Raw genomic sequence first — 14,420 nt, forward strand, 5'->3', positions numbered from 1 at the left:
GATCTTCCTTAACGGCACCAGATACACAGTGTGCTTCTAAATCTGGTGTTTATTTTTCTCTTGGTTTTACTCTCCATCATCATTTAACCAGCTGGGTGAGCAACATTTCTCTTTCCAATTTTATTGCTAACAGGTTTTGCAATGGCTTCCTCTCTTCTGCAGTTTATGCATTTTAAATTGGTAGCTGCTTTATTAATATTTGCATCTAACACATCCCTCCCATGAACCGCATTCACCATAACAGTGCTTTTTAAAGCACCAGTGTCAGGGCTACTGTGGCAGTGGTTTTCATCCTTTTTCTCTATCCACCAGAGAAGTTTGGGATGGTCCATGAGAGACACTTGTGCTATATAAATCAGATCATTTATTTAATCTATTTTCGAAGTTGTCACATTTGTGCAGTCCCAAATGTGCAGGATATATAATCACGCACTGGGTGATGGGCAGGAGCCTCCTTTGAATAAAGTGCATCCACCATAGTTTAACCTAAATTGTAGGGACTGTTCTTTGCCTTCTACCAATTCAATATGTTTGTGTGTATAGATACTTCATTAATTACTTGTGTGTTAATTTGTTATTTATATTTTCATGCTATGTAACAAAATAAAATGAAAAGTGTTGTAAATATATCAATCTATAGTCTTTTTTCTTTTCCTTTTTCTTCTCCTTCTGCCTTCCCCTTAGTAATTGATTAATAAATTAATTCTTAGAGAGCCCATATACAATGCAGAGAAAATGTTTGTTCAAACCATTCATTTAGCTTTCCTGTTTGCTCTGTGAATACCTTCACAGCCGTTCACTTTTTTATTCTTACATCAGGATCTAGGTGTTTGACCAGATCCTTACATCAGGATCTAGGTTTTGACCAGAAAGTCTTACCTGGACTTGAGAACTCTTAAAGTTTAACTGAAAAACTAATGTAATTTATTTTTGGACATTTATGTTCTCCAGTGGAAGGAATATATGCACATATGAGATTCAATCCACTGCTCTGGCTGAGGCTGAAGTGCTAAAAAGTCTCAGAGTCTCCTCTGGCAGCAGTTCCTAAGGGCTGCAGATGGACAAGTAGACCACGACCCCATCCCTCTTCCAGAGACGGCTTCTGCGAGGGGGCAGTGCCTGAGGAGAGGGGAAACAGACAGGGTTCCTCAGCCAGAATGAACCAACCCTTGAACCAATTCAGAGTCACCATTTGCTTCCCAGGTTATCTCCTCTAACATGATTTTATATCATCCTTATTGGAGCCTTTTGTTTTGTTTTGTTTTCCCCTTTAGAGAAAGCTGAAGAGCTGCAATCTTCAACATTATTTTCCACAGCTCTAAGTTCAATAATAAACACACAACATCACTTTCTTACCCAAAAGTATTTAACTTTCTGACCAATTTCCTATCATCTGTGTTATAATAAGCTACCATTTTTATTGAGATATTTAAGTATTAATAAAATATTTCCTGAATAGAACAATGCCTGATATATAGGTGTGTGTGAGCAGGAATGACTGACATTTTCAGTTACTATTCTTCATACTCATTACTTGGGCAACTCAAAACACCAGCCCAAATTTTAATTACTGCATCAGGTCTCCCCTGAGCAAGTGCTGAGGAGAGACGGTTGAAGAAATTAATTGCTGCACATATATATTCTTTTGCAGGCATTGTGGCAGCTGCTTTCTCACTGTTTTGCTTTGTCACCCACCTCAGGCTGTTGCTTAGGTGAAGCCTGATGTAAGGCCAGCTGAAAATAAGCACATCCACGCCAACCGTTTGCACCAGGGCTTGTGTTCTTGAAGGTGTTCAAGAGTCTACTGGTTGTGGTGTGGTGGCTCACACCATCCATCTGAATGATACCACAGTGCCCGAAGCCAGGCTCACCTGGCTCTGCAGGACGCTCCTGAACAGGGGAACCAGGTGGTGCAAAGCCACTGTAGTGGATCCGGTGCCATCTGCCCTCCTGGCCATGAGCACGGAGTCTCTCGGATAAGCCAGCGAGTCCTGGCTGCCAGAGCAATCCCTCGGTGCTGCTGACAGCTTGTACAAGGGACAGGACTGTGTCCAGATGGCCCCAGCTTTTGAGGAACTGCACTGAGAGATCAAAATTGAGCTCACCCCTCCCATGGTGGCAGTGGGGGCTGAGAGCTTTTTCTGCCGCCCTGTTGCCCATATCCCACTCCTGTCGGCTGCTATGCCTGACAGTATTGCTACCAACCTCACCGCCCATTGCCCACACAGGCTGGCAGCCGCCCCCAGCTCCCCCCGACATGCACCGCCTGTCACCTTCCCTCCACCACCTCTCTGAGGTCCGCTCGGTCAGCTGCATGCCCCGTCCCCTCCTTGCTGTGTCCCCTTCCTCACTGCAGCCTCCCATCTGTCACCCATCCCAAAACCAAACAACAAATCACTTGCCTCAGCCTCTTGTGTCTTTCTTCCAGACATCCTTTGCACTCCTTTTTTTCTTCCATCCTATGGCAAGGTCAAACTTCTTAACTTCCCTTTCCAGATGCCCATATGCTTTTTTTTTTTTTTTTTTTTTTCTCCTATGTCATTCTTCCCTATTATATCTCAGTCTCTTTTTCACCAGTGATGCCAGCTTGGATCATCTGTTTAGACACATCTACAACTATCTTTTTCCCTCCTGCCCCACTATCCCCGCTCCATAACACTGCTGCAGTCAATGGGTGGCCAATGGTCCCTCTTTTCTGTCTAGTAGGAAATGTCCCTGAACTGGGAACTTTAAAAAAAATAGCCAAGATCTTAACAGGTGGGTTGAATGTAGCAGCCAATCTATCTCATAAATTGCCTTTTAATTTGAAATGGGGACCAAATGTAAAGTATGCAACAGCTGTGTAGGATGAAGGTGATGTAACTCTTCCTTCACCATTTGAAATTTATCCTGCAGAGGTGTTTGGCTTCAAGGAGGACTTGCTGGGTGTGGATGGACACTTTTTAACAAGGCATTTGTTGTCACACAAAAAAACACACAAGCAAACAACAACAACAATAAAATAGCTTTTTTTTTACTAAGATTTGGTTTTACTGGGGATAGATTTCCTGGTAGGACTAAGGAGATTGGATTGCTCTTCCCTCACTAGCAAAAAAAACACGGTTTCCCAAGAGAAGAAATAGAAATCCATGTAGACCCCCATCTCTATAAAGATACTATTCAGGTCCATTTGTAAAGAAAACCCTCTCTGTGCTGCAAAAACAGCTCTTCTCACTAATTAATCTCTTTGCTCCAGAAAATATAAATGTTTCTTTCTGACTTCTTTTGTCAGCCCCAGGCACACCACAAGCACTTGTTTATCATCTCCCTCCATTTCTCACCAGTCTCCTTGTCACCAGTAACCACTGATAATCGCATGTCAGGAAACACCCTAATCCTTATCCTGAAGTTTCAAATAGGCCAGTTCTTCTTTAGTTTTTATTCTCACTGTTGTACGTCGGATATATGGAGCTCTGGGTGCTCATCAGCGCAGTTTGCTGTGCTGCCCAGCTTGCTTAGAGTAGTGTCTTGTTGATTGGATTACATCTGAATAGCACTTTAGCTGCCTTAATATCGGGAAGTTCACCAGAGCCCCTGTGATTGTTACCCCGTGTCTATCACTTAGAGAACACTAAGGCTCTATTTCTTCTTTGCTATGAAATAATGACTAACTGGAGCACTGAACTCTGATCAGCAAAAACCCTTCAAACGTTTGCAAGTGTTCTGCCATTTGCCCCTCTGTGCTCACTGGAAATGTTACCACAGAGCTAGGGGAAAGGAGAAGTGGCCCAAGCAGCAGCCGGCTCCATGGCTCTTCTCCGAAAGCTGGTCCCACAGCCAAGACCGTGATGTATGGAGAAGGGTCGTGGAGAACACTCTGAATTTGTTTCTGAATGCTGCAAGATGAGGCCACACCCCTTTTCCCAGGTGTGATTCCCAGAGAGGCAGCTACACTCCTCTTTGTATTCCTGTATGCACAGAGGTGTGCTCCTGGGAGAAGGAAGCATGTTTGGATCATGAGGATGTGAAAGAGGCAGGAGTCAGACAGGATGGTTTCTTACCAGGATTTAAGGGTCCAGAGCACCACAGAAACATCAGACTCAGTCAAACAACTTCTGAAGAAAGAAAACAAAAATGCTACAGATAAGAAAGACATAAGGAAATGTTAATACTTTAATAGCTAAACCAACTCTCAGTCTATGTAGGCCAGCAGTCCCCAATCCACAGTCCTCTGACGTTTCCTGTAGCAAAGGAAAATTTTGAAAAAATTTGAAATTGAGACTGGCAGGCAGCACAAAATAAAACATTGCTCGTGGCATATGAGCTTGTGTGTAGGCATTGTGCCAGGCCAGTGACCCTGACAGGCAGAGGGCTCCTCTGCACCTGCCCCTTGCACTGAGTGCTGGCTTTCAGCCTTTGGCCAGAAGGGACCTGGTGGTCTGTGAGGAGCGGTAACACCAAGGGGCAGGTCTGTGGTCAGTGAGAAGAATGGCAGCAGAGGGAAAAGTGAAATGGATTGAAAAATGTTGCCTCATGGGAAGAAACTCCTTTGCCTCTTTGCTTTTAGCTCCATCACTAATTGGGGCCTGGACAGGAGAAAGCTAAAAAATACACCCATGGAGCTCAAACACACAGTTTTAGTGACATAAAAACACACAGGCTGGGGTGGAATTGAAATTTTAATAGATGAAAAATTCAACTAGAAAATCTACTTTTTATCCTATTACTTTTAAATGCAATCAAGACGCCACAGTTCATAACGTGTCCTCCACACAGGGTGGCCATGCATGCTTCATACCTACCCTTCTTTCCTTTTGGGTGAAGCTGCTTCTTGTACATAAGTAGATCTTCATCTGGTGTAAACAGGACTTTTCAGAAAGTTACAGTAATATACACACCTTCAGGATCTGGCCATGAAGCCCTTTGCAAAGCATTCAAACCAATGCCTCACGGAAATCTGTTTTCTGAATGAATCCAGACTATTTCAGACTAGGATATTTTTTGATGCATGAAAATCTGGCTGAAGAGCCATCGGCAAAGGGAAATAATGAGAGGAACAAATTATCAAATTATCAAATTTGGGGCAGGTGCCCCTGGAGAGTCTGGGCTGTCCGTGAGCTCCCCTTTAAAGGCTTATTTTTTGCAGGGGAAAGCTCCCACCTCCCGCACTGCCAGTTCTGTCACACATTAATAGTCTCTTTCCATAGCAACACCTGACCCTTCCCTCCCCTTGCTGTGATTATACATACATATATACATATATATACATATATATATTCCCTGCCTAGGGAAAGGATGGACAGCTGACAATTTTCTGTGGCATCAGCACAATTTAATGAAAGGAAGACTTAACAAAACAGCAAGAGAGCTGGAATGCTTCTCCTAAAACAAGAAATATGGCGAGTCACGGGCTCCACAACTGTGTCAACAGCACAACAAGCTGTTATCAGTAGCTTCAGACTGGCTTCTGCTTCCAGAAGACGGTACTATGACAAGTACTGAATAAACATGGGTGACAGCACTTTGGAAATGGGCCATTGCCAGGGCAGCTGCAAGGGATGTGCAGAGAAGAGCTGCGGTCCAGTGAAGGGCGATCGCCCACTTGGAGGCAGCGGTCCTCTCACAGGCAATGTGGTAATGCAAGAGCCTGCAAGAGCCTGGCTGAAATCCTGGCTCTACTCCTACCATCGCTAGCCACTGCTCTTTGAATGAAAAGCCAGTGTTTTGTGTTAGAAGCAGAAAAGTCTTTTGTGGTGTTGTTCAACCCAAGGTATGTAAAAGAGGATGGGCAAAGCACAGCCTCCTGACACCTCTTGCAAGGAGGAAAGTGCAAATAAAAGCAAAAGGAGTTGCACCTAGGAGCAAAGTGGTACCTAGCAATGGAGTAGGTAGGAGCTGGAGGGGAATTCTAGAATATTCCAGAAAATACACCATGTTTACAGGAAAATAGAAGTTTGCACAAATACAGAAGCAAGAATTAAACCTGTGCACAAAGCAGACTGATAACCAAAGGGAAAAATGTGCTCAGGTACAGAAACACATCATAAAGCCATTCAGAGCTGAGATGAAGCTGCTAATAGGAATCCCTCAAAACAAGGGATAACATCTCTTGATAAAGCAGCCAACACATGCGAGTGCCACAAAGCACTGAGCCACAGACCTCTGTGGGTGATGGGTGATGCTGAGATGTCCTTGGGGTGAGGAGGACCAAGTCCTGCAGGCCTGGCCCAGCACACTCATGGGGTGGGGAAGCAATTGGAGGAGGTGAATCCTACAGGACAAATTCGGGGTAAAAGCAGATCTCCTGATCAGATTAACAGAGAAACAAAACAGACTTTTAGCACAGATAAAGCTGCAGAATTAAAGAACAATAGCTTGCATGGGAGATGTCATTGTATCTACGAAATCCAGCACAGGATGGATCCACAGCCTAGAGATAGAGGAACGTGCAGGTAAATTGAAGGCTGGCAATGACCCAAAACTGCTAAAGAGAGCACTGAAAAACATCAAGTGCGTGCTACCGATACTCAGTGCTCTGATGTGAAGAAAAGGTATTACCCAGGGAAAAAAAAAATCATTCCTTGGAGCCAATAGATTAGGTAGAGTGTTTGTTCCAGCTGTGAGGAGCAGGAGGCAGCCTATCAACATACCAAAATATCTTCGCATCTCTCATTAGAGCTGATGAAATTTATCTTTTCTTTTTTTTCCTTTTTTTTCCCCCCTCTCTGATGAAACAGATGTCCAATTCATTGCATCTGAAACATTTTGTTTCATCCCCAAAGATCTGCGCAGCTCGCCCTGGGGCATGGCCCCGCTGAGGCTGCCCCACAGCTCCCAGCCCTGCAAGCACGGGGGGTCTGGGGACTGTCAGGCAGGAAGAGTCCTGGGTTCACAGCCCCCCCAGCAAAGCCGACAGGCGTGGTTCAGGGGAGGCTGAAACAAAGGGGGGTTGAAATTCCCAATTTGTTAACCTTATGGACCCTCTGAGGCTGCTCACAGCCATAGGAGTTGAAAAGGATGGGGAAGGGAGTGGAAAAAAAAAAAAAAAAAAAAAAGACAGTGCTTTCCTTCTTGATATTATTATCCCTAGGCCAGCGTGGGCTGGGGACCACTGGGGCAGAACAAAGAGTCAACGCAGACGTCAGTGTGCTCAGACGAAGGGTCCCGCTTGCTGAATGAACCAAAAACTTTTGACTTTTTAATCCCAACCTCAGTCAGAAGGTTATTAGACCAATGACCGCTGGGCCTAAACCAACAGCAAGCCCCTGAGTGACAATTTCTACCGATTATGCTAATAAAACCCAGGACTTCTTTGAAGCCGAAGCATGTTTCTGCTCTCGCCATCCACAAGCCATCCCTGAGAACCACATGTGATGCTTCCCTAGTGTGGTTCCTCTGGCATTCTTGTGCATCTCTGATGAAATATGGTCTCACTAAAGGCATGGGCAAATTATGTTCAGCTGTGGTGGCAGCAAGGCAAAAACGCTCATGTGTATGTGTAAGAAAATCCTGCTTCCAAGTCAAAGTGAAGAAACTCCCAGGTAAAGGCAGCTTCTTTAAATAAACCTGAGCAGAGGAAGACAAAAGGGAACCGTTAGCAACAATGTTTGATGTAGTAAAACTCTCAGTGCAGGGTTGTATCCTTCCTCAGTGTCTTCACCGAGTTCTGAACCTTGAGGCTGGATTAAGGGTAAGTCCCTAGAAAGATATCCAAAGCTGATGTTAGAGACTGAAGCGATTACGAACTCCACCAGTTCTTTAAAATAACAGTTCAAAATATATAATGCACCTTTAAAATACTGTTGATTGTAACATTTTAAAAAATGGATGCTAGAAACCCAAGAGATCAAGTTATGGTCCCTATGTCTCCCTGTGGTTCTGGTCCAGCCTCGCAGTCTCACAACCTGCTCAGTCTGCACTGGCCAGGTAGTTTTATATTATTTCTTTGCACCAAGGTGTGAATCAGGAACTGGGGGCATAAATCAGGAGGAGAGATTCCCAAATAATCCCCCTGAAAGGCAAAGTTCTTTTTAGTTTTCATTCCCTCTTAGTTTTTATTCCCTCTTGGAGAAGATTTCTTTACGGGGAAGAATATGTCCAGATTTATAGTTGGGTAAGGGAGAGTAAAACCGGGGTAAAACAAGTGTGGGACACTGATGTTACCTTTAGATCAGCCAAATGGACAAAGGTTTAATCAGAAAAAGTGACTTGAATTTCACTCTCCGTTTCCCATTCCACCTTTACGAAGAATCTGCTCAGAAGGACAGACGGACAGCCTCCGAGGGATGCTGTGCTGGGCTGCTGAGCCCTGTACCAATGGCAAAAACTGCCAAAACTCGGGACCATGTTGTCAGGGCCGCCGTCCACGGAGAGAAAAGCCTGAGGAAGGTGGGAGAAGCTTGCCAGAGGTTGGGGGTCTCTGCCGGACCCCCTCCATGCCCCTCCACGCAGCAGGAACCCCCCGGGCTCAGTGGGGGGAACACCAGGAGGGAATCCACAGAGAGCTCGGGGGCGGCCACGGGCGAGCCCCCATCCCACAGGGCGACCCCCTCAGAGCTGCGCCACAGCCTGAGAGCGCAATTAGCGTTATCGTGATGAATTTATAGGCTGCGAGTCCTTGCTGTGCCTTTCAGGAGTCGCAGGGCACTCTGTCCCCATCTGTTCCTTTATGATTATTACTCCCCCCCCCCCATTTTTTTTTTTTTATTTAATAGTAATCGTTGACCTAATACATATGACTGGGGGAAAGGGGGAAGATGCGGCTCCTCCAACGTCAATCAAAACTCTTCCTCAAACCCTTCCCACACGAACACTTTCTTTCTCCCAGTGGTACTGGCAAGATGTTCTTAGCCAAATACATGATTCTATTAATGAGCACTTATATTTGCTAAGGAATGCAAATTCTTTCTCTCCGTGTATTATTAGCTGTATCAGAATGTTTGTCCTTTCAGTCCTCTTTGAAGTTGAAGGAGGAAAGGCTGTTATGTGGCACTGAGAAGAAAAAAAAGAAAAAAAAAAAAAAAAAGAGAGAGAGAGAGGGAAAAAACACTTCTAACTCCTCGGGGTTTTTATTTGTTCTCTTGCCAAAAACGCCAAAGGTAGCAAAAGTTACAGAAATTATTTAAAATGTGTGTTTTTTTTCCTCTAAATTAGATAGATTTTTTCCAACTGATCGTCCCCTTTTAATAATAATGGGATCTAATGAACAGCCTGCTTTGAATTGACTTTACAAAATCATCTCTCTGATGCTCTGGAGGACCCGTTTCGAGTCGGAAGGAAACAAACCCGGCCGCCTCCCCCGGCGCTCCCCAGCCTCGCCCGGAGCCAGGGCCGAGCTGCGCGGGTGCGGAGCGGGTTGCGCGGGTGCGGAGCGGTTTCCGCAGCGCTCCGCGGGGCCGCCGCGGCTCGGCTGAAGTTTTTCTTCCAGATAAGAGGGGGAAAAAAATAAAAAGGGGGCCGCTGCGGCGGCTAAACTTTTGTCATGTATCACTTTTCCTCTTGAAAGGTGTTATAACAGCAATTCAATTACAGTAAATAGTGTACATCATCTTCACAGCTGGAAAATTCTGTAACTAACTGTGACCAAACGTTGTAAAGGAATATAGCTTAACCGGTATTACTTTTTTTGTTGCTGACCACAGGTTAATTAATTTCAAGGAGCTTAGTATATCTAAACAGAAACACACTGAGATGCTGGCAAGAAATCATAAAATATAAAACGCGGAATTAGGGAGATCATGGGAAATCTCCGCAGTAGCTTTCGGTGTCTGGGAATAACCGCGGCGGCACCCCCAACCCCCTCGACCAGGCACTCGGGCCCTGCTCCCCTAAAAGCAAGGGGATGCGGCGACCCCCTGCAGGCACCCCTAAAGCACCCACGAACGGTCGGGTGCCCGTGCGTGGGTGCGCATCCCTCGGGGCGGCGCAGATGCCAGGCGGTGCGTGTCAGCACCGCACGCTCCCAACCCAGCCGTGCCCGGAGCAGTGTCTGTGTGCCTGTCCGTGTGTGTGTGTGTCTGTCTGTGGCAGGCCGTCCGTATAGGTTTTCACCGGGCATCTACTTTCAAGCCCAGCGCGAAGCTTGCGCGCGGAGGTGAAGCGTTTCACGACGGGGCGAAGAGGTGAGGTCCGAAAGAAACCCTAAATCACCCCCCGTGAAAAAACCCGAGCGAAACCCCCCATAAAGCGAGCTCAGCTCTCATTTCAATTAATGTAGTATTAGCTTCCCGGCTCCTGTTGCAAAGGGGAAGATTTAAGGAGGATTTAATTTACTCGCGGCTATATGAAAAAGGCGTTATGTGCCGTAGGAGGTGTTTGCGGTTCGACACATGGAAGAGATGTTGTTTCCACCTCGCCGTGTGGCAGCCGGAGGAGATCCCTGCCCCAGCCCCCCCAGTGGTATCGGGAGGGGTGCAGGATCCAGCCCGGGGAGTCACGGCCAGCAGGCATAGCCGGCCGGGGCCTGATCCTGCTGCGGGAGCTGAGCTCGTCCTGCGTGGCTGGGGGAGGTTGAGTGATGGGAGGAAGGTCTGAGGTGGCAGCCCGGTTTGGGGTGTAAAATAATGTAAATACACACCCAAAAACAGAGACAGAGGGGCAGAGACCTGGCCGCGAACCAGGTGGATTTCACTGGGTAAGGGAGGCAGGATCGGGCCCTCTCGCCCGCTCCTGACACGGGTTAGAGAAGCTTTCGCCAAACGGACTAGAGTCACCAGAAAGGTTCCCATTAATTTCCACGCTTAGCAGGGAGCTGTTGGCCACGTTTCCAAAAAATAAAATAATAATAACAACAACAGCAACAATAATAAAAAGAACTCGAGCTGTGAAAACTTTGTTAAACAAAAACCTCAAAACCTCTCTCACCAGTGAAGGACCGATCTGTTTGCTTTAAAAAGAAAGCAACCACCGGTCGCCACCTCCAAACTGCAATCCTCAGCCCCAGAACAAAGGTCCGAGCACCTACGTTTTGCAGTTGTCAGGACAATCTTGTCCAGCTCTGAGGTGAAAGGAATACAAAATCTCTGCCTCCTCTCCCTCAGCCCCAGCAAAAACCCGCAGGAGAGGGCACCGACCCGGAGCCCCCCGCCCTGCCCGCAAGACAGATGTTTAATATTTCATTTTTTCCCTCTTCCCAAGGAAGACTTTGAGAGTTGAGCTCCTGCCCCGCGTCCTTGCCCAGAAAAACAACGATTCCCTCCTGGGCTGTTCGTCTGGGGCTCGTCCGTCCCCGTCCCCGTCTCCCCCCCTTTCCCCCCCCCCGGGGCTCCCGGTGGCTGGGACGGAAAGCGAGGAGCGAGCACAGCCCTGCTGCTCTCCCTGGCACCTCGACCGCTTCCAGCTGCCTCCAATTTTTGTACTTTTCCCCCCACCGACTGCACTTTGTTAAGCTGGAAGCGGAAATTCGGCACTCGAATTGTTGTACTCGTGCAATAATACTTTTTTTTTTTCTCCAAATAGGAAAATAGTTCTTAAACTTATTTCTTTTCCCTCTCACCTGCCGTCGAATGCATTTAATTTGCCTTCATTCTAACTCTCGTTTTCCCAGACTTTCTGTGTTTATTCCCCTATTTCCAACATTGCACCCGAAATCCTGGATTGCAAGCACATCGCCATCCAGATACGAGCAAAAGATCACAAACGCATGAACCCCCCTAATTCTGTCTTATCTTTTATTATTTTCTTTAGGAAAATAAATCCCACACCAGAAGATGCTTCTGGTCATCCTTTAAACCCACCCATCACTGATTGTTCGATTTATTTTATTTTAAATTCTTTAGCCTTGTTTATTATCTTCAGGAAATTGCTTCCCCTACCGCGTAGGTTCATTTTCGTGCCTTCGCCCAGAAATATTCCCAGCAGAGGAAAATGCACATCAAAAGCATCTCAAAAGTTTTTCTTCACACCGTTAAGTTCGTCTATAATTTTATTTATTAAAATTATCATCTTTCATTTAGAAAAGGTGGGGTCCACGCAAAACGGGGAGTTATTTGTAAATTATCTGATCACTTCAGATGACAAGAAAAAATTGAATGTTTTGTGCATTATTGAGATGTCATTTGCCGCTGTCAAATTCGGAAGGGAGGGAGAATGGGAAACTTTGCTTTTTAAAATATTGGTTTTCTTATCGTACGCACAGCAGTGCAACCCCCTTCATTTGGGGCGTTTTGCAGAGATTATTTTATGCTTCTCAGTTTGTCAGGGCAGATATTTTTTTATTTCGAAAGGTATTGCGAAACTCCGGTTACTCCAAACCCTTTTTCATCCCTTATAAGCGGAGAAAAAATATATGTACAAATTCCTCCTTCTTTTTTAATATTTGCTTTTCTCTCCTAGAGCAAGAAATGCCTGCAGCCAACCTCCACGGGCACATTTTCGCAGCTCCCCTGCGCTCCCCTCACCTGAGGAAGCCCACCCGGCGCCAGGGAAGGTTTACAAGATTAAACAAACAAAAACCCAGCCGGGATGCGAGAGACGGGGCAGGGGTTTTTTTGTATCGTTCCAGATTTGGGCTTTGCACAGCACCTAGGAGCAAACCGCAGAGGGGGGACCCCTCCCCTGCTCCGAGGTCCCTCGGGGCTCGCCTCGCAGCTAATTAGGAGGGAGCACCCCGGCAAGTTCCCGTTTCCAACCCCACCTCGTTGCTTTCGGGAACTTTCCCGCTTCGTTTCCTTTCGAAACCGCAATAATTAGACCTGAGCTGAGTTAACTCCTCTTCCTCCTGGTCAACAAATCAATAGCAATTAATTTGAAATAGCTGAGATGATAAAACACTTCCTATTGCACCTGACCTTTCCCAAAGAGTTGTAAAGTGGGATAGACCGAATCTGTGTTTTAACACAGCTCCCGTTTGTTTAATCCGTCTTTTGCTGTTTCTCGGCTCCTAGGAGGAGACTTTTTATTTTCTCTTTCCGTCTGTTATTCCGACTTTTTATTTAAGACTTTTAACAAAAATCCTTAGAACGATTAGATTATTTAAATAAAACACTAATGATATGAGATCTTTGTTGTAAAAATAATCTCTTTGCAATAAAGTTTAAGTTAAAAAACGCAATATATTTCATGTAACCGCATATGATAGATTTTTTACAGTATCAGACATGAATTTACACGTAGCCGGTATTATATCTGTTATGCATAGGGTTTCTGAGGACATGAATTGATCTAAAATTGAAATTGTAGAGGAGAAGAAGGTGATGGGGTGGGAGGACTGTAAAGGGAAGAGATCAGAAACGTTTAGGTGTGGAATATTAATTATAAAACACAGAACTCTTCACTTTTCTTTGCTTGATAAAAAAGCCTCGTCTTCCCCCTCTCCCCCTCTTGCTCCTTCTCTCTCTCTTTTATTGGAAAGAGGATCCTAAATTCCTTTTGACTGATAGGAAGTTACAAGACAAGATGCTATTTTCTCTTTCTTTTCTGACAACTCTGTCATCCCAGGGATCATAGTCATGTCAGAGTGTCTGTCTGGGAGAAAAAAAAAAAAAATCACTGAAGCCTGTGGCCATCTTTGCATCAAAATTTTCCAGACCTCTATTTTTGATTGTGATCCCGCTGATCTGAGTTTGAAATGCGAACGCAGCAAAGCCCCTAAGCCTTCAATCGTGTGAAATTTTCAAAAGATCTCTAGAAGCAATCTCAGGCTGTCTGACCCCTGACAGGCAGAGATCTCTTTATACCTCTCTCTGCCAGCACTTCATTTGTTGGAATATCTTTCAGATTTGCACCTCCAGATGACAACCTGAGTGTTTATTATGTGTATGAATCTGAAATCTTCACTGCAGTACAAAGGAGACGTCTTAAACATCATATTTAATTTCAGATCACAATTACCTGCTCCTCTTTTGCTTCTAATTATCTATTCTTCCTTCCTTTCCGTGGCATGTTGATATTTTGTTGATTCTCCCTTTTAATCAGCCTTTCTTTCTTTTTCTTTCTTTCTTTTTAATCGTATTAGTTTAGTCCACGGGGGAATTAAACATGTCACTGTGGACACACATCATGCCTATGTGGAGAGAGAAAATTCGAGCGAGGAGCATGTGTTCCCTATGGCTGTCTGGATACATGTATGTGCTCTGGAGAAATAATAACTATTCCTGCCATTATAATCCAGGTTGTTAGTATGCTTCATCTCCCATTAATCTTTATACATCAATTTAAATTGGCAGCAGTGTTTATGTTTTGTCCCGTGACGTAGCAGCAATGTCACTTGGTAGCAACCAAAGCAGCCGAAGCCCTTTAGCGTCCTCCCTTTAAGAAAGCAAAAGGGAGAAAAAGGGGGGGAGAATTAAAAAAAAAAAAAAAAAAATCGCTTCTAACTTTTTTCTCTTTTCTTTAAGGGTCCTTACATGTCTCCTTCGTGCCTTCCCGTTCACCTGTTTAGAAGAAACCCCTTTTCCCCAGACTCTTTGGAGAGCTGGCTATGCCTGTCGTGGTTATTTTAG

At 45.2% G+C, this 14,420-nt stretch overlaps 1 protein-coding gene across 3 annotated transcripts in view; it reads right to left on the minus strand.

Moving 5' to 3' along the window:
- Positions 1–344: 344 nt before the first annotated feature.
- The window catches only part of LOC311442453 (uncharacterized protein), a 26,821-nt gene continuing 12,745 nt past the window's right edge, over positions 345–14,420 (minus strand). The window contains exons 2-5 of one of the 3 annotated variants that reach the window (XM_084531687.1): positions 4,041–4,094; positions 2,403–2,459; positions 1,872–2,081; positions 345–1,119 (exon numbers count right to left, since the gene is read on the minus strand). In XM_084531687.1, the coding sequence (XP_084387813.1) occupies positions 1,020–1,119; positions 1,872–2,081; positions 2,403–2,459; positions 4,041–4,094 (421 nt within the window). In that variant the 3' untranslated portion in view covers positions 345–1,019. Of the gene's footprint in view, positions 1,120–1,871; positions 2,082–2,402; positions 2,913–4,040; positions 4,095–14,420 lie in introns of those variants that run through there. The other 2 variants (XM_084531688.1, XR_014696656.1) reach the window with 2 other exon arrangements.

Source organism: Aythya ferina (assembly GCF_964211825.1).
Source record: "Aythya ferina genome assembly, chromosome: 11".
Classification (NCBI taxonomy): domain Eukaryota; kingdom Metazoa; phylum Chordata; class Aves; order Anseriformes; family Anatidae; genus Aythya; species Aythya ferina.